This window comes from Mauremys mutica, chromosome 3 (assembly GCF_020497125.1).
Source record: "Mauremys mutica isolate MM-2020 ecotype Southern chromosome 3, ASM2049712v1, whole genome shotgun sequence".
NCBI lineage: Eukaryota > Metazoa > Chordata > Testudines > Geoemydidae > Mauremys > Mauremys mutica.
The window spans coordinates 56,947,877-56,970,674 of record NC_059074.1 but is presented as its reverse complement, the minus strand read 5'-3'; the positions used below and the strand labels follow the sequence as shown (position 1 = coordinate 56,970,674).

General features: G+C 40.4%; 1 protein-coding gene across 2 annotated transcripts in view; it reads right to left on the bottom strand.

Moving 5' to 3' along the window:
* SMAP1 (small ArfGAP 1) overlaps window positions 1-22,798 on the bottom strand; it is a 231,098-nt gene that overhangs the window by 179,157 nt on the left and 29,143 nt on the right. For both annotated transcript variants that reach the window (XM_045011790.1, XM_045011791.1), the window contains exons 2-4: window positions 19,497-19,630; window positions 11,718-11,803; window positions 6,285-6,360 (exon numbers count right to left, since the gene is read on the bottom strand). In XM_045011790.1, the coding sequence (XP_044867725.1) occupies window positions 6,285-6,360; window positions 11,718-11,803; window positions 19,497-19,630 (296 nt within the window). The remainder of the gene's footprint in view (window positions 1-6,284; window positions 6,361-11,717; window positions 11,804-19,496; window positions 19,631-22,798) is intronic.

Genomic DNA, 22,798 nt, shown 5'->3' with positions numbered 1-22,798 from the left:
CTAACCATACAGATACTGCTAAGGCAAAAGTCTCCAACAACTGTGCACGTGGGCGCACACACCCCTAGAATGAAACTGACATGAGCAAGCACTCAAAGAAGGTATTCCCCAGTGTCATGGGGCAGAACTCAGATTCAGTCCAGATTAGATCGAAATATATTTTAAAGATACATTGGAGAAAACAAATTAAAATTCAAATAATTGTAATAATAAAAGTTTAATTACCACAACATATAGGAGCCCCAGTCATGGACTAAGATTCCATTATGCTAAGCACTGAACAAAAAGATAGCCCCTGCTCCAAAACAGTTTTACAAACTAAGTATCAGACAAGATGCAACAAATAGTTAGGATACAGACAAATGGGGAGTACAATAAATCAATGAGACAACCCCTACAAGATTATTGTTGGCATCACAGGCAAAGGAGAATTTTGAAGGTAGATAATGAGGTAGCTTTGCAGATATTTACAGGAAGCATCTTGGTCTCTACCAATAAGATATTTATGAAAAGATTCTACACAATGGGCTATAAATGTATTACTAAATGTTTGTAAGCATGAAAAGTTTCCAGTCATATATATATAAAAATGTAAAAGTGAAATTAAGTTTTTGTCACAATTTCATGTGATTATAGAGATATTATTCAAACATTGGGATTTCAAAAATGTTTTAAACTCTCCTAACACTAATTTGTAGCAGCGAATCAGTGTTTTGTTTAAACTCAACTGTCTGTCAATGCCATTTACAGTAGCAAACTGCTGAATATTGACCCTTTATCTAGAATTTTACTATCTGAATTGTCCAGGAAAGAGCTGGACAGTGCAGAACACACATTTTTGAGGAAAATTCAGGACTGGAAGTGTGTTGGGGTCACCCTGAAAGTAGTAACACGGCTGGTGGAAGCCACGATGTGACTGAAGAGTTGCTGATAGGATGCTGGGGTCAGAGTTGCTGGACCAGGACTGCAGCTATACACAGACACTCAGGGAGTGGCCTGTGTGCTGTTAGGAGCAGCCCTGCTTGGAAGCTAAAACAGCACAGCATTGTGAGGCACACAACTGGCCTGGAATGCAGTCCAGAATGTGACAGTAACACTTGTTCAATAATAACTTACTGTTTAATTGGGGCTCGCATCAGTCTTTTCATTACCTCATTCCAAACACATCTGTCATATCTAGATTGTATTTAAAAGTCCAAGGAATAGAGCACATACCAAAAGGAAACCTAGGAAAGCGGTGTACTAGGACAGGTGACACTTGACTGACATACAGTACTTGTAGCAATAGGTCTCTTAATAAACTAATATTCTTAGGGCTGAACAATTTAAAAAAGCACTATTGTAGCAACAACTAAACTTGTATAATCTCTATATGAAAAAGTATGCTTTTGTTATACACCATAAGAAAATCCAATTTACATGCTAATTAAGAAGTTCAAGTTTTTAGTCACAATTGCACATGAATTTGTTTATGGTTGTAAATCTTACCTCAGGCTTATTATGGTTATGTCATCTTTTTAAGAAACAAGTCTGAAGTTGTAATTTAAATGCAAACCCTAATGAAATAAAGACATTCTAAATGAAATCAAGATGGCTGACAAATACATTAAGGGGGAAAAAAAACTGGACACAATTGTACAATTACTTTGAATAACAAATTTTAGCATTAAGTAACCTTTAAGCCACCCCTTTAAAAATTTTTGCTTATTACTCTGTTTATGCAATAAGTTATGGAAACAGAACTTGTCTCCCCAAAACCCTTGCTGGACTGGTAAGTTTTATTATCATTAGGCATTTGTGTTCTTTAAAAGAAAACGCAGTACTTTGATTAAAAAAACTAACAGTATTAATAAAACGGCACACATTAAATGGATTAAAAGCTGATGTTTCAAAATGTAGTTTTAAAGGGGAATCACTGAGTGGATATGTTTCTAGTGGGGTCCCACAGGGATCTGTTCTTGGCCCTATGCCATTTAACATTTTTTTTTAATCAGTGACCTGATAAAAGAAAACAAAATCATTGATTAAATTTGCAAAGGACACAAAAACTGAGGGAGGGATAAATAATAAAGAGGACAGGTCACTTATACAGAGCCATCTGTATCACTTGGTAAACCAGTGGCAAGCAAACAATATGTATTTTAATAAGGATAATGTAAATGTATACATCTAGGAACAAAGAATGTAGGTCATATATGCAGGATGAGGGACTCTATCCTAGGAAGCAGTGACACTTAAAAGACTTGATGGTCATGGTGGACAATCATTTGCACGAGTGCCAAGTACAATCCTGTGGCCAAAAGGGCTACTGCAAATCCTTGATGTATAAATATGGGAATCTTCAGTAGGAGTAGCAAGAGTGTTTTACCTTGGTATTTAGCACTGCAGTCGCTGCTGGAATACTGTGTCCAGTTCTGATGTCCACAATTCAAAGGATGTTGATTAATTGGAGAGAGGTCAGAGAAGAGCCACAAGAATGATTAAAACATGCCTTATAGTGACAGACTGAGCTCCTTGAGTCTCTGGATCAACACAGAAAAGGTGCAGGGGTGACTTGATCAAAGTCTAGAATTACTAACTCAGAAAACAAATACTTGATAATGGGCTCTTCAACCTAGCAAAGAAAGGTTTCACCATCCAATGGCTTGAAGTTGAATCTACACAAAGTCAGACTGGAAATAAGGTGTACATTTTTAATAGTGAGAGTAATTAATCATTGGAACAATTTAATACAAGTCAAGGTGGATACCCCATCACTGGGGATTTTAAAATCAAGATGGGATGTTTTTCTAAAAAAATATGTTCTATAAATTGTTTCAGGGAAGTTTCATGGCATGTGTTATACAGGAGGTCAGACTAGGATGATCACAATGGTCTCTTTTGGCCCGGGAATCTGTAACATGCGCTAATTTGATCTCATTCAGTGACCTAAAAAACCTGCACAAATAAGCTGGCCCTGCTGTTGAGAAAGTATTAATACATTTGGAAGAAATTAAATATTTTGAAACTCTGAACATTAGAAAGGCAGGTATTTCCAAGTTAATCTAGTACTTAAAACTCCTACGCTTTTCACAGAGACATTTAAAATAACCCAACAACCTTAACTCAGCCCTGTGCGAATTCTGCAAAGCTTGCAAGCCCTACGTCTCACAGCTCAGGCTCACAGAAACAGTGAATTATTTGTAAATATGCAGTAGGTTGATACAGTTTTCTTAAACTGCACACAAACCCCACATATAGTGTTTTAAGAGTCATGGTATTTCTACTGTATATAAAAACTGCTCTACTAAGCATTACCAATTCCCCACAAGTATACTGAAAGGTATTATTCCATGTAACTGAAAAATTATTCAAACCAGATTGGACGTAGTTAACACAAATTTTTTGAGAGTGCTTCCCCTAACCTCCCACCTACCGCCCAAAAAAAATAGTAATCAAAGAAACAAGGATTGCAAATTACAGGCATCCACCTCTAAAATACCCTGCCCAGTTTGCTTCATTTTTTCAGAAAATCTCTACCTTTATGTAAGATCACATTTCAGGCTGATTGTTATTTATTTTACAGTACCAAAAAAGCATGCTAGGTACCTCACAACAAATGAGACACACTCCTTGTCACAAAGATCTTATTATCTAATTGCTTTTTATTTCGAAAGAGAATGGAGGTGGGCGAAAATTGTGCTGATAGTGGAAGGATTGCTTTTAACCTTAACTACAGAAAATACTAGGATCTCTCCATAATATAGATCATTGTAGAAATCCATTACAGCCATGCCTAAAAGCAGTTATTCAATTTATCCTATGATTTGAAACTTAACAAATAAACTATTTAGTACTGTAGGGGTTACTATTAAAAGCAACTAAATGTCAAGGCTCTAAAATTGACACAAAATGCATTCAAAAACTTATAGTGAAATTTCTTTGTAATGATTTATAAGCAAAACTGAACTTTGAATGAAAGCCTATTTTTAAAGATAAGAAATACTGACATTAAAGAATCATAGCGTGCTCTCCAAACAGATGAAGAGGATAACGTATACTGACTTAACACTGAAATATAAAAATTAAGGACTGCTAAATGATAAAATAAAAAATTTGTTAGTTATATTTTAATGACTTAGTTATACACAGTGAATGAATATAGAGGAGCTAACACTTTAGGCCAAGGTCTTGTTGGCATAAGTGTGGTTTTGCCAATTCTTCTTTTACACAGAATTGCTGATCAGCTTAAAATAAGATTTCTGATGGAATAAAAGTAACATTGTGCTGGAAGTTATGAAGTAAAACACACACACAAACCTGTAACAAGAAAAAATACTTTTTCTGGGAAGACCCAGGGCGAGGATGACATAAAATGATATGAACCAGGAACTGCACACCCAGCAAGAAAAGTACATAAATTGGGTAACTCAAGCTTGCACATGCAACATACAGGTCACCTAAAACCCAAAGAGTTAATGTATTAAAAGCCAATTGGATAACAATTAAGTAATCTGTTAGGGGGAAATGCAGAGAAGACCTAAAATGGGCTCAACCTGGAGGAACACTAGCCAGAAATTGACAGATGGGACTGAAAGGCCAGATCAAGCGATCAGAGAAAAAGACAACTATCATGGAAGGTGGAAGGACTTCCCAGTGTCCTGGAATGTGGTAACTTTTTCCCCAACTTCTATCCCTTGACCCGTGCCGCTTTCTGCAGCCCCCATTGGCCTGGAGTGGCAAACCACGGCCAGTGGGAGATGCTATCAGCTGAACCTGTGGACGCGGAAGGTAAACAAACCGGCCCAATCCGCCAGGGTGCTTACCCTAGTGAGCCTCGTGCCAAAGATTGCCAATCCCTGTTCTATCTCAACAGTACCCTTAAGGTTACAGCAGGACAAACCCCATCTACCTAAAACCTTAAGAATTTGGAAATAAGTTATGAGAGAAAGAAATGGATGTGTTTTGCCCCTTCATATCGCCTATAGCACTGTTGATTACACACCAACGCTTCATAAGGCTTTCACTTCCATCTCCAATAGATGGTCCAACTTGCACTCTCACGCGCAAAAAAAAACAAACAAAAAAACCTACCAGCGATTTCATACGCTTTTATATCCAATTCAAAAGAGCAGCTCATCTGACTATCTCACATTCCATGCATTTGAGAAACTACTTTACCATCTACTTCAGGAATGTTAAGTACAAATTTTGTTTTAAAATGGTCTTTTAACTGTGTCAATCACATCCTTCCCTTTGGCCTTCATATCCCTAGCCTAGGTCTACACTATATGAGCTACCAAAATAATTGTTAGTCCCTTTGGAGACCAGCATTGCTGGATTTTATCCTGGGCTCTGGAAGGGGAGTTTAGTTTATAGTAGTTAGAAACAAGATAAAAGAGTGGTTTAGTCACTCTGGAAGGCAGTGTGGTGCAATGGATGAGACAGGGGATTATCATGTTAGAGACTTGGGTTCTATGCCTGCAGTGATCTTGAATAATTTTTCTGCTAATTTATTTAAAAAACTCAGTCTTCAGCAGCTCTCCCCTAACTGTCTTTTAGGTTGAGGTTCATGACTGTAGTCAATAACAAGGGGAGAATAGCACTAGAATTTAAACTGCACTTAGGAGGTAAGATTTGAACTCTTGGTCTCCTCTTTCCCAACTCAGGGAACTTAAGACTACAGGGTTATTTGGCAAGATCTATTTCTCCTCATGTTTTTTAGCCTACAAAGAAAAGAGAGACTACTGGGGGGCGGGGGGGAGTGGAGGCATGAAGGGAGGTGTCTCCAAAGGTAGTGATTTTTAAATTATTATTCTCTCAATGTCAATTCATTTTCCATCAAACTACCAAGAAAAAAAAATCAATACTGCTCCAAGTTCATACTCTGTGTTTTGGTTTTTGCCACTTCAATAAAATTTTTACAAAATAAAGCTTTAAAGTTCCTGTTAAAACTAAACTCTGAAACATAACTGTAACTACATAATAATCTCACACACAAAGTTGTTCATATCTAGGTTTTTGTGGGGGGTAGGGAAGTTCTGTCTGTTAGGTTGTTTGGTTTTTTTGGTTTTTTTTTTTTTTTAAACACAGATAATGAACGTCAGCATTGTATGGCTCCAGACCAAAGGAACGTTCACTATTATATGTCCATGTCTTTATCATCTATTTAGTATTCCTACATACCAGTACCTCTTCTGATAAGTACTTACATAGACAATTTTAAATTTCTCCAAGGGTAATTTAAAGCTTCAAGAAAAATACAAAGAATACTATCTGAATTATTGGAAGAATTGCATACTTACACTGGTGACACTGATTGCATTTTTGTCATAGTACTTCTTCTTTTCATATTTATCCCTGATGAAAAATTCTACAGCTCTGAAAACAGGCAGTTAAGTAAAACACACAGTGAGAGGAAGAAAATCAATCTAAAAACTGGTTAATTAAGAATATTCAAACTAAAAGAATGACATTCGGTTCTAATTCTCCAACATTTTTGCAATTTTATTTCTAGGCGAGAAAACAAAAACCAAACCTGAACTGCTTTGGTTACTAATGCACATGCTCAATCACTTTCAATGAACTTATCAATAGTAAAAATTCAGTCACAGCTACTTAATGCTTAGATTTCATATGTACTTCTCTTAACAGCTTCATTTTCTTTCTTCGAAGTCATACTTCACAATCACAACATGAAAAGTTGATATGCAAAATAGATATGAGTCAGTGTCCTGCCATCAAAACATTTTCACTCTGTATTTATATTATGCAATAGGTTGTGAGCAACCACAAAAACGTACAACATCCAATCCTGCAACAAGAATCATACATATGTAAGGCTGGAATTTCCCTAAACTAATAAAATATAACAATACAATGATCAAATTAAAGTTGCAACTGGAATTCGATCAATGGTTAATTTCTCTGGCTCATCAGTTACTACAGTGAGCAATTACATCAATTTATAAGGTTAAAACAAGAATTATTTCAATACTTCACAGGAAAGTTAAGGAAGAAAGCTTCTTTTTTAATCTAATCAACTGAGCTAAGAGTCTAGTCTACTAAAAGCAGCAGCTGAAACTCTTGCCTTTGCTTTAAAGACATATAACTCTGAGAATGATTTCTTTATAGCTTCCCATTTTGATTTTCCATCTTAAGTTTGTCTGAACATACAACCTATGATAGACCCTATTTATTTAGCTTATCCCCCTACCACAATAATGCAGTGTCTGCATCTTTCTGATCATTTCTGCATCTGTGAGAAAGTAACCTAAAATCAAGCACTTGGCAGCTTTGGAATAGTATGCTTTTAACCCAAAATAACTTGGAGAGGTGAAGTGAGTCACTTTTTCTCTACAAAGGAAAAAGGACTGTAAGCTGTCTAAACTCCTACCTGCTACGTGGGGCCACAACCGTGGTACCCCTAACCCACCCAGCAATATCGTCAATCTATCCAACCACACACTCAGCCCAAAAGAAAAGTCTGTCCTATCTCGGGGACTCTTTCTGCCCTGCCACCCCCAGCAACATGATACAGTTCTGCGGCAATCTGGAAGCCTACTTTCGCCGTCTCCGACTCAAAGAATACTTTCAGGACAACACTGAACAGCGCACTGATACACAGTTACCCTCCCACCAACAGCACAAGAAGAACTCCACATGGACTCCTCCTGAGGGTCGAAATGACAGTCTGGACCTATACATTGAATGCTTCCGCCGACGTGCACAGGCAGAAATTGTGGAAAAACAACATTGCTTGCCTCATAACCTAAGTCGTGCAGAACGCAATGCCATCCACAGCCTCAGAAACCATCCTGACATTATAATCAAAGAGGCTGATAAAGGAGGTGCTGTTGTCATCATGAACAGGTCTGACTACCAAAAGGAGGCCGCCAGACAACTCTCCAATACCAAATTCTACAGGCCACTTCCCTCAGATCCCACTGAGGAATACACTAAGAAACTGCATCATCTACTCAGGACACTCCCTACACTAACACCGGAACAAATCAACATACCCTTAGAGCCCAGACCAGGGTTATTCTATCTACTACCCAAGATCCACAAACCCGGAAATCCTGGACGCCCCATCATCTCGGGCATTGGCACTCTCACTGAAGGACTGTCTGGATATGTGGACTCTCTACTCAGACCCTATGCCACCAGCACTCCCAGCTATCTCCGTGACACCACTGATTTCCTGAGGAAACTACAATGCATTGGTGACCTTCCAGAAAACACCATCCTAGCCACCATGGATGTAGAGGCTCTCTACACAAACATCCCACACACTGATGGAATATAAGCTGTCAGGAACAGTATCCCTGATGATGCCACAGCACAACTGGTTGCTGAGCTCTGTGCCTTTATCCTCACACACAACTACTTCAAATTTGATGACAATATATATCTCCAGATCAGTGGCACCGCTGTGGGCACCCGCTTGGCCCCACAATATGCCAATATTTTTATGGCCCACCTGGAACAACGCTTCCTCAGCTCCCATCCACTCACGCCCCTTCTCTACCTACACTACATTGATGACATCTTCATCATCTGGACCCATAGGAAGGAGACTCTGGAAAAATTCCACCACGATTTCAACAGCTTCCACCCCACCATCAACCTCAGCCTGGACCAATCTACACGGGAGGTCCACTTTCTAGACACCACGGTGCAAATAAGTGATGGTCACATTAACACCACCCTATACCGAAAACCTACCGACTGCTATGCCTACCTTCATGCCTCCAGCTTCCATCCCAGGCACACCACAAGATCCATTGTCTACAGCCAAGCACTGAGGTACAACCGCATCTGCTCTAACCCCTCAGACAGAGACCAACACCTACAAAATCTCCATCAAGCATTCTCAAAACTACAATACCCGCACGAGGAAATAAGGAAACAGATCAGCAGAGCCAGACACGTACCCAGAAGCCTCCTACTGCAAGACAAACCCAAGAAAGAAACCAACAGGACTCCACTGGCCATCACATACAGTCCCCAGCTAAAACCCCTCCAACGCATCATCAGGGATCTACAACCCATCCTGGACAATGATCCCACACTTTCACAGGCCTTGGGTGGCAGGCCAGTCCTTGCCCACAGACAACCTGCCAACCTGAAGCATAATCTCACCAGTAACTGCACACCACACCATAGTAACTCTAGCTCAGGAACCAATCCATGCAACAAACCTCGATGCCAACTCTGCCCACATATCTACACCAGCGACACCATCACAGGACCTAACCAGATCAGCCACACCATCACCGGTTCATTCTCCTGCACGTCCACCAATGTAATATATGCCATCATATGCCAGCAATGCCCCTCTGCTATGTACATCGGCCAAACTGGACAGTCTCTAAGGAAAAGGATAAATGGACACAAATCAGACATTAGGAATGGCAATATACAAAAACCTGTAGGAGAACACTTCAACCTCCCTGGCCACACAATAGCAGATCTTAAGGTGGCCATCCTGCAGCAAAAAAACTTCAGGGCCAGACTTCAAAGAGAAACTGCTGAGCTTCAGTTCATCTGCAAATTTGACACCATGAGCTCAGGATTAAACAAAGACTGTGAATGGCTTGCCAGTTTCTCCTCCCTTGGTTTTCACACTTCTACTGCTAGAACAGGGCCTCATCCTCCCTGATTGAACTAACCTCGTTATCTCTAGCTTGCTTCTTGCTTGCATATATATACCTGCCCCTGGAAATTTCCACTACTTGCATCCGAAGAAGTGGGTATTCACCCACGAAAGCTCATGCTGCAAAACGTCTGTTAGTCTATAAGGTGCCACAGGATTCTTTGCTGCTTCTTATTAATTAGATAACTGACCTGGGAGTGGAACCTTGTAAAAGTCAGTAGTCATCTTCTTCTTCAACTCATGTGATAGATCTCAGTTGAGATCTACTGTAGTTCTAATGGTGCAAATAACTTGAACTCACTTTGCATGCAGGGAGGTGATTAGACTCTTTTTTCTCTTAGCTGTATATAGACTTCAGGCATGGCTTAGCTGATGGTTACAGACTCTCTCTTCTCCTTCTCGAGATGGCCAATACAGTGAACAGAGCAGGATACAACTTCACGTGTCATTTTTGGTGTGAGAGATCCCCTTCTGCTTCCGCATGGAGTCTTTTGCAGGGTTCAGGGTCCACTTGCCCTGCCTCAGGAATCACTTTTGTCCAGTTACAGATTCCAGCATGCTGGCTATAATTCATTATGGACCAATAAATTTGTATCTCAATATGAAGTTATAGTAAAAGACTCCAGACCGAGGTAGATGTTTTCTTGCAAAATCCGTTGACTACAAACAGATGTCCTCTTCAGAACATGTGAAAAGGAATTGGCAACAGACTTCCATCTAATGGAATAAAGCCCATTCTCACTTTGCTAAATATAAAGGTCCATTATCAATATCCTCTAACACATTTCCACTCATTTCTTGTGACAATAAGCATGACAAGGGAAAAGAGACTTGGAGGGAGGCCAAGCTCACAGTGAGCGCATGGCCAACTCCAGTGCCCTTTCACCTAAAAATCAAAGTTGCTTTAGCATTCCTTATTAATAATAAACTTCATTTAGCATTTGACCAAACAAAAGTTATGCAGGCTCAAACTACACTCAGACATATTCCCTACAATGTGCTTAGACTGAAAGATAATAAAGCCTTATGATTTAATGCTTTTGCAATCAGAAAGCTTTCAGACAGCCTAACCATTTCACGCTCCATACACAAGACTACTCAGAACAACATTTTATTGTTCCATAACACACACTTTTTAAACTCTGTTTCAGGGTAAGATATGATAAATGAGATATCAGTACAGACCTATTCTTGTGGATCAGCCAGGGTTCAACCAACTGAGGGAGCTTATAAAGGCTGGAAGCCCCCACACACAGCTTGAACTAGCCCCATGATGGTTTGGAACCGAAGATAAGGCAGCAAAACCGACTGAAAGCAACCTAAATTAATACTAGTAATGAAGTTAGCTTTCCAAAATTATCAAAAAAATAACCAGGACACCATTAAAATCATCATTGGCTTGGTTATGCACTCCAACACTCCTTGCCACACCAACATTTCACAAATATTTTTCCATGCATATCAAACCACCATACCAATTCACCTCACTATTCAGCCCCACACAACTCGTACTTATTTTCCTACTTAGTCACCATTCATTCACCTGACTCACTCAGCACTTAATTCACTCCAAATCAATTCGCCCTTTCATTATCAAATTCACCACTTCCCATTTTGCTTCTAGACCTAATTCAATCTGTTTTCTATTTATCAATTCTCATCTTCCTTTCTGTCCCGCATCGCTCACCGCATATTCAGTTCAGCTCCCAGCCGCACCAAATGATCTACATCTCAGCAGTACACCTTCAAGACAAAGGCATAACATCTATGAGTCTTCAATCAGAAATCTTCTCCCTGTGTATGCACTTATTAACTATGAACACATCAGTTCTTAACCTCTCTCTTCAATAAATGTATTTAGTTTGTTAAGTTTCTTACCGTAAGGGAGGTTTGCTGAACCACTTCCCATTTTTCAATGCCTCTAGTTAGGCACCGCAAAATAATAAATGTAAAAAATATCAACTTTAATTAAGGCTGGTATGGTAAGTTGACACCTATCAAATTCTTCATCTAGTTATGTAACACTTGGGTTGTACTAAGGCTCCTTGAATTTGAAAACAGTAAGACAGAAAAAGGATACTGATCTGTTTGTGGTCTTCGGAAGTTCTCTGGTAGATTAGCTTCATAGAGTATCCTTGCCTTCGTATTTCCCATATCCTGCATGCACTAAAGAAAGGTGGTAGAAGAATTATTATTCTGTACATTGCTAATTTCGGTCTTAGAAACATTTCCATTGTTATTCTGACCATGTAAGTGAGGATTAAAAACTTTTGTGCACTACATTTTAAGAACTGGAGGTTAAATCCCCTAATCACATCCATTTGTTTCATACATGTTCTCTTCACTCCTTTGAATGCAATGTTCTGTTTTTACCACTGGTCTATTCAAGTGTTAGTCAATACAAACACAACCCTGCTTTGCATGTTTTCTGCAATAGAAAGATATTACAAAAAGCATTTTTAAAACACCGCACATTAATGGGAATTGTAAGATGTTTCCTGTGGAATTTGCTACTCTGGGTTCACTTAGAATCATAGAATCTCAGGGTTTGAAGGGACCTCAGGAGGTCATCTAGTCCAACCCCCTGCTCAAAGCAGGACCAAACCCAACTAAATCATCCCAGCCAGGGCTTTGTCAAGCCTGACCTTAAAAACCTCTAAGGAAGGAGATTCCACTACCTCCCTAGGTAACCCATTCCAGTTCTTCACCACCCTACTAGTGAAAAAGTTTTTCCTAATGTCCAACCTAAACCTCCCCCTCTGCAACTTGAGACCATTACTCCTTGTTCTGTCATCTCATCTTCTACCACTGAGAACAGTCTAGATCCATCATCTTTGGAACCCCCTTTCAGGTAGTTGAAAGCAGCTATCAAATCCCCCCTCATTCTTCTCTTCTGCAGACTAAACAATCCCAGTTCCCTCAGCCTCTCCTCATAAGTCATGTGCTCCAGCCCCCTAATCATTTTTGTTGTCCTCCGCTGGACTCTCCAATTTATCCACAACCTTCTCGTAGTGTGGGGCCCAAAACTGGACACAGTACTCCAAATGAGGCCTCACCAGTGCTGAGTAGAGGGGAATGATCACATCCCTCGATCTGCTGGAAATGCCCCTACTTATACAACCCAAAATGCCATTAGCCTTCTTGGCAACAAGGGCACACTGTTGACTCATATTCAGCTTTTCGTCCACCGTAACCCCTAGGTCCTTTTCTGCAGAACTGCTGCCCAGCCATTCGGTCCCTAGTCTGTAACAGTGCATGGGATTCTTCCGTCCTAAGTGCAGGACTCTGCACTTGTCCTTGTTGAACCTCATCATATTTCTTTTGGCCCCATTCCTCTAATTTGTCTAGGTCCCTCTGTATCCTATCCCTACCCTCCAGCGTATCAACCACTCCTCCCAGTTTAGTGTCATCTGCAAACTTGCTAAGGGTGCAGTCCACACCATCCTCCAGATCGTTAATGAAGATATTGAATAAAACCGGCCCCAGCACCGACCCTTGGGGCACTCCACTTGATACCGGCTGCCAACTAGACATGGAACCATTGATCACTACCCGTTGAGCCCGACCATCTAGCCAGTTTTCTATCCACCTTACCGTCCATTCATCCAGCCCATACTTCTTTAACTTGCTGGCACTTAAGACAGTTAAAGTGGACAGAGCTTTAAAAAAAAAATCACTTCTATCTGAAAATTTTTATTTTAGTATTTCAAAAGTAGCTTCTAAGATTGCAAGTGAAAGATTAAAGGAAAAAGGAGATTACCATATAGACTCAGACTTTAAGGTCAGAAGGGACCATTATGATCATCTAGTCTGACCTCCTGCACAAAGCAGGCCACAGAATCTTACCCATCCACTTCTATAACAAACCCCTAACCTATGTCTGAGTTACTGAAGTCTTCAAATTGTGGTTTGAAGACCTCAAGCTGCAGAGAATCCTCCAGCAAGTGACCCATGCCCCATACTGCAGAGGAAGGCGAAAAACCTCCAGGGCCTCTGTCAATCTTCCCTGGAGGAAAATTCCTTCCCGACCCCAAATATGGCAATCAGTTAAACCCTGAGCATGTGGGCAAGACTCACCCGCCAGCACCCAGGAAAGAATTCTCTGCAGTAACTCAGATCCCATCCCATCTAACATCCCATCACAGAACACTGGGCATACTTACCTGCTGATAAACAAAGATCAATTGCCAAAATTAAGCTATCCCATCATACCATCCCTTCCATAAACTTATCAAGCTTAGTCTTAAAGCCAGATATGTCTTTTGCCCCCACTACTCCCCTTGGAAGGCTGTTCCAGAACTTCACTCCACTAATGGTTAGAAACCTTCGTCTAATTTTAAGTCTAAACTTCCTACTGTCCAGTTTATACCCATTTGTTCTTGTGTCCACATTGGTACTAAGCTTAAATAACTCCTCTCCCTCCGATATATTTATAAATAACAAGCATATCCCCCCTCAACCTTCTTTTGGTTAGGCTAAACAAGCCAAGCTCTTTGAGTTTCCTTTCATAAGACAGGTTTTCCATTCCTCGGATCATCCTAGTAGCCCGTCTCTGAACCTGTTCCAGTTTGAATTCATCCTTCTTAAAACATGGGAGACCAGAACTGCACACAGTATTCCAGATGAGATCTCACCAGTGCCTTATATAACAGTACTAACACCTCCTTATCTTTGCTGGAAATACCTTGCCTGATGCATCCTAAAACTGCATTAGCTTTTTTAACGGCCATATCACATTGGCGGCTCATAGTCATCCTGTATACTCGGTCATAAGCGGAATATTTTTTGGTAAAGAGTGACGCATCAAAGAGCGGGGGTTGGCTTATAAATGGGTCTACACCAAAATTTGATGATTTGATGATTTTAAACTCTATGACAGGGGTTGGCAATCTGCGGCAATCTGCGAGCTGATTTCCCGTGGCACGCTGCTGCCAGCCTGGTGTTCCCGCTGCCAGCCCTGCTCAGCCCGCTGCCGGCCTCGATGGATGGAACCCAGGCAAGCAGGTCTGCTCAGCCTGCTGCCAGTCTGGGGTTCCATCCGCCGGCCCCTGTAAATGTAAAATGTATTACTGGCACGCAAAACCTTAAATTACCGTGAATAAATTAAGACTTGGCACACCACTTCTGAAAGGCTGCCGACCCCTGCTCTATGGAATCACTGAATATCTAATACATTGTTGTTTTGTTTACTTGGAGCATCCGCAGGCTTGGAGCCCCTCAGCTCCCTGTGGCCACGGTTCGCCTTCCCAGCCAATGGGAGCTGCGGGAAGTGGGGAAGAGAAAGCTTTAGGTATATGTTGTCTAGATTTGCCTGGTAATTTCTTGCTAGCTGTAATACTTTTATTCTGAGACATGCATATGGACACACTGAAGCAATGAGTCCTAGACTGAGGAAGATTATTATCTCGTTAGGATTCTCTTGAAGTTTTTTAACAGCAGAGTGACACTTCCAAGATGGAAGGGCTTTCCATCCAGAAGAGAGTCTAAAATTGTGCCAAAGGAGGAGAGTTTCTGCATATGAAGAGGTGATTTCTTCCAATTTATTCAGATACCCAGTTTCTCCAAAAAACGCACACCACAGTCCAGACTGAGGGTCAGAGACTTTTGAGATGAAGTTTTTATTAGACAATCCGAATAGTAGTATATATTAATATCTTGCAGTCTTAAGCGTGCTGTCATGACAAAGAGGGATTTTGTAAATACCTGAGGGGCAGCAGAAAGGCCAAAGGGAAGGACCCTGTATTGGTAGTGATTTTTTTTTTTTAAATCATGAAATGGAGATATTCACAATATGAAGATATGATCGATGTAAGGAAATATGCATCCTTGAGATCGAGAGCTACAAATCAATCTTGGACAGATCAGGAAGAAATTGTTGACCCAATTGTCACCACAAGGAAGCTGAACTTTCTGATAAAGTAACAGGTTTCTGAGCTTTAAGATGGATCACATTCCACCATCCATCCTTGGGATCAGAAACTACTTTGAGAAAACGCCCTTTCCCTCTGAAATCTTTTGGTACCTCCTCGATAGCCCCATCTTCCAAAAGGGATAGAACTTCTGTTCTTAGTAGGTGCTTGTGAGAGGGGTCCCTTAGTAGGAAAAAACAGGGAGGAAGAATGTGGTTGAATAGACTTCCTGCACTTCCTCAAGGATCCACCTCTCTCTGGTAATGATATTCCAGTAATAGTAGAAGAGTGGAACTCCAAAGGTGGAATGGAAAGAGGAAAGTTGGAGAGTTGATTGGGGACTGAGCTGTAGCTCTCACTCCTCATGTCACACCTACTGTCGAAGGCCTGGCACAGAAGAGCATGAAGTAGTGTACCTGCTCTTGGGATGAGGCTTGTAGCTTTTTCTTGTTTGTTGATGCTATGGAGGAAACTGTTATTGCTGCTGCTAAGATATGAGGACAAAGATTAAAGGAGGATTCTGCTGCCTGTGGTTGTTGAGACAGAAGCTCCAAACCATCTCCTTGGAGAATGATAAATACCGAGTGATACTGCCAGTAAGATTGTATCCTTCATCTTTGAGGACACAGTTTGTGCTGAATAAACTATCTCCTATCTTCTACCCACCCTAGTTTCAGGAAATACACCTTAAGATCTGAGCCATGCACATCTCCTTATGGTATGACAGACACCACTGCCCTGGCAGCAAAGTCTGACATATGGAAAGTGTCTCAATAACTGTATGGCAACAAATTGTTCCTCTGTAATTAATACCTTTGCTAGATTTCTTTGATCTCCAGCAAGGTCCTTAAGCAGAAAGAGCCATCTTCCCCCAAAGACAGGACTGATAATGAGATATCACAGCTTGGAAGTTCGATACCTTGATGCCATGACTGGAAGAGGAGAAGATAGGGCTTCCCAAAATATCTAATTGTTTACCTTCCCTGTCAGAGATGGCAGAATGTACCCAGACAGTGTTTGCTTATCAGACAGCTGCACCCCCTATCCGTGCGGTGGCAGCAGGGTACATGTGCAGCGCACTTCTTTCTCTCTCTCTCTCTCTCATATTATCTAAGAGATGGCCAGTAGAACCCTCATCCCTAAGAAGAAACTGCCAGTCTCACAAGTAATTAGAATTAGGTTTTCTATCACATCTTGTCAGTGGAATGGAACAGAGGTAGGAATGCAACCTCTCTTCCCTATCTGACTCAATACTGGACCTAATCTCACTTCTGATGCAATTGGAAGCAGTGAAACTAGAGATTGAAGCAACCTTAAAACTGAGAAGGGGAAAAGATGTCTTCAATGAACCCATAGTTTTGGTGTGGGGAAGGGACAGTTCTGAGGACATCTGAAAATACTCCACAGCTTTTTGTCCTTTCCCTGGAGGGGAAACAGGAACAAGAGAGTGTCTGTTGTTCTTTATTTTATCCACTTGATTACTCCCGTCATGGATTCTTGCAATAAGACTGTCTTCTGGATCTGAGGTCACTAGGGAATGCTCCAGCAGAAGCATGTGGGTCTCGTTTTAACACTTTTTATAGGCTTGGGGAGTAAAAGGTGATACATATTGTGCACCAAGACAGACAGTATGTCCATCTCCTATGTATGCTACACACATCATACAGGTGTTGGAGGCACGAAAGACAGCAGGAAAAGGTCTTGCTTAAATCTTAAATCCTAGCCACTTTCCTTTCAGATCTGTCACGTGATCTGTGAGATTGCACCAAGATGTGGAACCTACAAGAGTTACCTTTTAAAAAAAAATAAAAAATACACCTCTACCCCAATATAACGCCACCAGATATACAAGAAACCCAACTGAATTTCCTCCCAGTCACAGGTATATGCCAATTATGCTTGCTCTTCTGCCTACATGCTGATGAGGTAACCTGCAGCATTTTCAAATATCTTTGAACATGTTCTGCTCACAACAGGCACACACAGAAGGAGAGCATATTACAGTCTAACCACAAAATAAAAACATGAGCACTGGTACTTTTAAATTCAAATACTCTAACCTTGACCCATGTCTTTTAAAATTTGCTATTTATAGCATTAAAAAGGATATACAGACCCTACAATTCCAAACTATAATTCATACTTTATAACAAGTATAATAGACCATCATAATCAATTCACATTTCTTTAAAAATAGCTATTTACCAAAAGGATGGTACTTTGATATGGAATGCAGAATGTTTGAAAAGACAACAGCAACTTCTGGAGTGTTTAATAAATTTCCTAAATTGGCAAATCACTCAGCTGTAAATAATCTACTGTGGCTCAAAATGTTTTAATTGGGATTGGTTCTGTCTCAAATGGGTTTCTGAAGAACCTGATAAAACAATCCCTCTAATTAATAAATGAATATTCAGTTGGGGAGCACAAGGTATATGGAAAAAATTTAGCTACCATATGAGAGATTGAAACTTGTCAGGTGAGAGTTCTCCTATATTTACTTTAGATAATGATACTTTAGTTGATACTTTAGTTAAATTTTTCTTTGAATAAAGAAATTAAAAAACATCCTACTAATTAACATATGCTTAATAAAACAGAAAAATTCAGTCTTGCTATCTTAAAGTTTCAAAATGCTTCTGATAAAAAAAAGTTACAAATTCAGCAGTATTGTATCAGAAGACACTAAACGTTATCAATATTTGAACTCAATGATTTCATTTAATCTATATATTCCAAAGGCTTGTTTAGGATTTATCAAAAATTGAGAGTTTAAATTATTAAAACCTATCTTTAATCATTTAAGATTTCCTCTGCCACCCCTTTTCTACTTTATGATACTCTTAAGTCCCATACTGACAAAAGAGGGACAATGTTGCTCAGTTTCAAATACTCCAACTTTTAGATGCTAACGTTTAATTCCGTAGTCCATGATGTGAATCTATCATTTTTGGTATTTAAAAGTAAATAAATGAGTCAGGATTCCAACATTTAAAAGTGGATAAACAAGTAAAACACAAAACCCAGAACTTTATGATTTTTTTGCACCTCTACGATTGTACTATTCTCATTCGTTTATAATGTAGCTAAACATAAATGAATAATTGAAGTACAAAGGGTTGTATATCATGATGTTTAAAACAACAAATGCCTCCTCCAATTCCCAAAACTCATGAACAATATCACTAGATAGATGTTATGCACAATCCAAAGTAGCACTGAATGTCAACATGGAAATCGGACATTTTTAGATTAGTATCACAAACCTACTACTGCAACTGAGATGAGAGTACTTGTATAGGGACCTTGACAACACATTGGTACAATAAGATGAATGGGAGGAAAAAAAGTGCTAATTTTTTGTATCAAGGTTGTTTAACGTCATTTAATTGAAATCCAATTTCCTTCCAAATTCAGCTTAACCAATCATGAGTTTAAAAAAATAGTAAAGCATCATTCACAATTTTTTTTTTGTTAAAAATGAAGACTCTAAATAAATGTATGTTAACCTGCTTAATTCAAGGTGTGTAAATACAGTATATCCTCCTCCTCAGCAAAAGGAAGTACCAAAGCTAATGCAAAGGCTATATCGAGTTGCAAATCAACATGTTTTAAAGGCTTACTAACCAATGAGAATCAATTGTTTTAGGAAAATAACTAAAAAAACCTAATGAAAACAAGATTAGAATTATTTAAATCAAGGTTCTTGGCTTGCTTATTTAAATCATGATTTAAATTGGTGATTTAGATCAATCTATCCTGAGTACCTGCACATACTTTACTTGAAACTTGAGTAATTATCTATACTGAGTTTTCTAGAAGAGATACTCCTGTTATTTTGTTCCCATGTACCATGCAAGCAGATACAGCCCCCCCCACCCAGGACATAATGTGGCTTTTTATACCTGTCCTTCCAGTTCAAATATCTGATTTTACAAGAGATCTTTTACCTGTATTTGTTCTGGTGTCCACTGGTCCAAATTGACAGACTTTACCCTTGATATATGAACCCCAAGATTTCGATGTATTCCAGCACATCTGATGCAAATAAAGACACCAGTGTTCCAAGAAGCCCATCTTGGACCTAAGGCACACACAAAAAAAAAAAGTATTAGTTGGTAATTTCTTTTAAAAATTCCACATAAGATTTGATTTTCTGCACCATTCTAACACATAGTTAAGAGAAACAGGATTGACAGCTACACATTAAGTAGAGAGAGATGTCTCTATGTTAGCAATATCTGGTTATAAATCATCCCTGGAAAAAGTAAGTGGTTTTCTCCTCCACCTCTGTTGCAATTTTACCTACAATTGTCTATCATTTTATAACTAATTTATGTGAAAAACCTTTTAGACAGCACAAGTCAGAAATTCCATGAAATTTCACACAGTAAAAACTGAACTCATTAATAGCAGCAAGATCTTGCTTGCACTTAAATTAATCCCATTGGATGTGCATTAGATGCAAGCGTCAGTGCGAATCTCTAAAAGATGTTTTTGCAATTTTTACCATATCGGAGAAATTAGTAACAAATGCAGCAGCCACAGATTCATGGGGTATACATCAACTATCTCGATCAGTGGTTTAGTTTAAAACACCAAACACACTGCAAAGATATATTAGCATTCCAAGTCAAGTTTTTCAGTTCAGGCTTATGTATGGACACACATCATTCTGCTTCAAGTTGACAGTGGTATTTGGGCTGCTCCTGCTAGGCAATGATTATTCAAGAATGTGTAAACTAACCCAGACAAGAACATTGACCAAAACATCCAACAATAATAATGTTGTAAAATAGAACAAATACCTAGAGTAGATGAAAAGACCACTAGATATGATCTAAATACACAAGTCTATAGGTATTGTTTATAGTATCATAAAAATTTAAAGATATTCACATAATAACGAATAAATATACATAGAATGTAGTTTAGTAATTAAAAGCACTGAAGAACTGACATTTTTGGATAGCAAGATTTTCATCCCACAAAATCAAAAGAAACAGAAACAACCTCAGACTCGGATGTGCATACAGCCTTAGGGCCTAGCAACCTCAGGAACACTCGGGCTGTGGTTGAGGGTCGACACAGTAGCTCCAGCATAGGTGGAGGATTGTGTGGAATCAGTTGGTTGGCAAAAAACACTCAACTTCATAGAGTTTATCAAGGCCCCAATGAACTCAATTCTTTGAGCTGGGCCAATGAAGATTTTCTGCTGTTTAGGACAACCTAGACGATCGAGTAAGTATAGCATGAACAAACGTGAGAGAGAACTTCTTTTCTGGACTTGCCCCTCAGTATCACTAGATACACAAGTCAAAATGAGCACTTGCTGGATGCCAGGGGAGGATGGGCCAGCTGGCTAAAACCAGAATCAGAGGGCCTTCGACTCTGGGATCTATGCCCCCTCCTGGGGTAGTCCCACTGCCTTACAGGAAAAGAGACCTGGCCGAAGAAATACTGCAAGCAGTACTGCTGCTGACCACTGCAGTGATGTCTTTGTACAGCTAAAGTATAAACGTCCAAAGAATGCAAACTAGCTCAGGAATCCTTAAAGGATGCACACCTCAATCTTTTTAGAAACCAAAACCTACCATCAACAGGTAAGTCATCAATGGTCTGCTGCACATCAGACACAATGCTCTAATTCTGCAGCCATGAGGCCCTCTTCATGATTACAGCTGATGCCGTAATTCTGGCTGAGGCATCTGCCACATCTAGAGCTGACTGTAAAAGTCTTGACTACCATGCAGGCTTCTGCAATGAATGACAAAGTGTTCCGTGGAGGCTCCTGGCAATGTATCTGCAAACTTAGATGTGGGCACCCAAATAACAAAGTTGTATTTAGAGAGCAGTGCCTGCTAGTTAGGGATGTGCATCTACAGGAAAGAGGTAGTATAAAACTCTTCCTCCCCATCAAGTCCATCCTTTTGGATTCTGTCCTTAGGCATAGATGTATACCTTCCCTGTTGTGCTCTGTCATTAGCTACTGTTACCACAAGAGACTTAGGGGCCAAGTGGGAGTAGAAACCCTCAAAATCCAGTATGGGAACGAAGTACCTCTTCTCTGCATGCTTCACCATGGGCGGCAACGAAGTGGGAGTATTCCAGAGGGCCTCTGCCAGCTTCAAGAGAGCCTCATTTATTGGGAGGGCTACTGGCCCTTGAGCGGATAGTTGGAGAATATCCAGCAGCTTGTGTGTTCTCCTGAAGAAATTCAGCCTGAATGCCTAAGAAAGTGGCCTTACATCTAAGGAGACCTTGATATGCCTTGAAGTTCACGGGCATTAAGGAGGCCAGCACCATCAAATTGTCTGGAGAGAACAAAGAAGCAGTTAGCTACACCAACAATGTAGCTGCTAGTTCAGGGAACAGGAGTCACCAGTTGCGCAGGGGATCTTGCTCTAGAATGGGTCAGTGAATGGGACCTCAAAGACCGAGAAGCATCCCAAGGATTCCAAGGAGGGACTGGGCAAACAGATTTACCATTGGTGCCAGCAGGCACCAGACCAAGTGCCTCTGTCCTGACTGCAGGATCTATGCTGATGTTAGTACAGATGGTGATCCGAGGATGGTCAATGACAATGAAAGGGTGGACAACCCCAACCTGGATCTCAAGGAGTCCCACAGATTCTCCAGTGACAAAGGGAGAGCCAGCCGGCCCCAACAGGGAGAACAAGTGCTCTGATTCATCCAAAGCCCAACACAGGGTAGGCATCAGTGCCAAAGAGTAATAGGGAACTGGCACCAATGGTATCGAGCAAGACACATTCTCATCTGGTTCTGGAGGAAGCACCACCACTGTGGCCAAGGATAGTACCAATCTTGACAATGGGATCTGCTGGCCAGGCAATGACTGTTCCAAAGAGCTCACCACCATCAAGAAGGCCTTTACTGCTGGGCCTGGTGTCTCCCTCAATTCCACCATGGACGGTGCAAGTTGCAGCACCAATGAACCCAGCACCTCTGCAACATGGCCAGAAGGTGCCAAGGGCACAATGGAAGATGAAGCAGTAGAAACAATGGTACCAGAAAACTCCTGAACTAGCAGAGAATCAGGGACTGAGAAGCAAAGCAGATCTGAAGCCACCTGATATGCCACCAGCATGGAGACAATCAGCACTGGGACCTACATCATTGGTACAGTCTCAAAGGACACCCCATAGCTAGAACTGGAGTTAACAGTGTGAGCTCTCGCTGATTTTCCCACAGTTCTGGGAAGTAGTTAGATGGACCTGCTCCATCCTGAGTG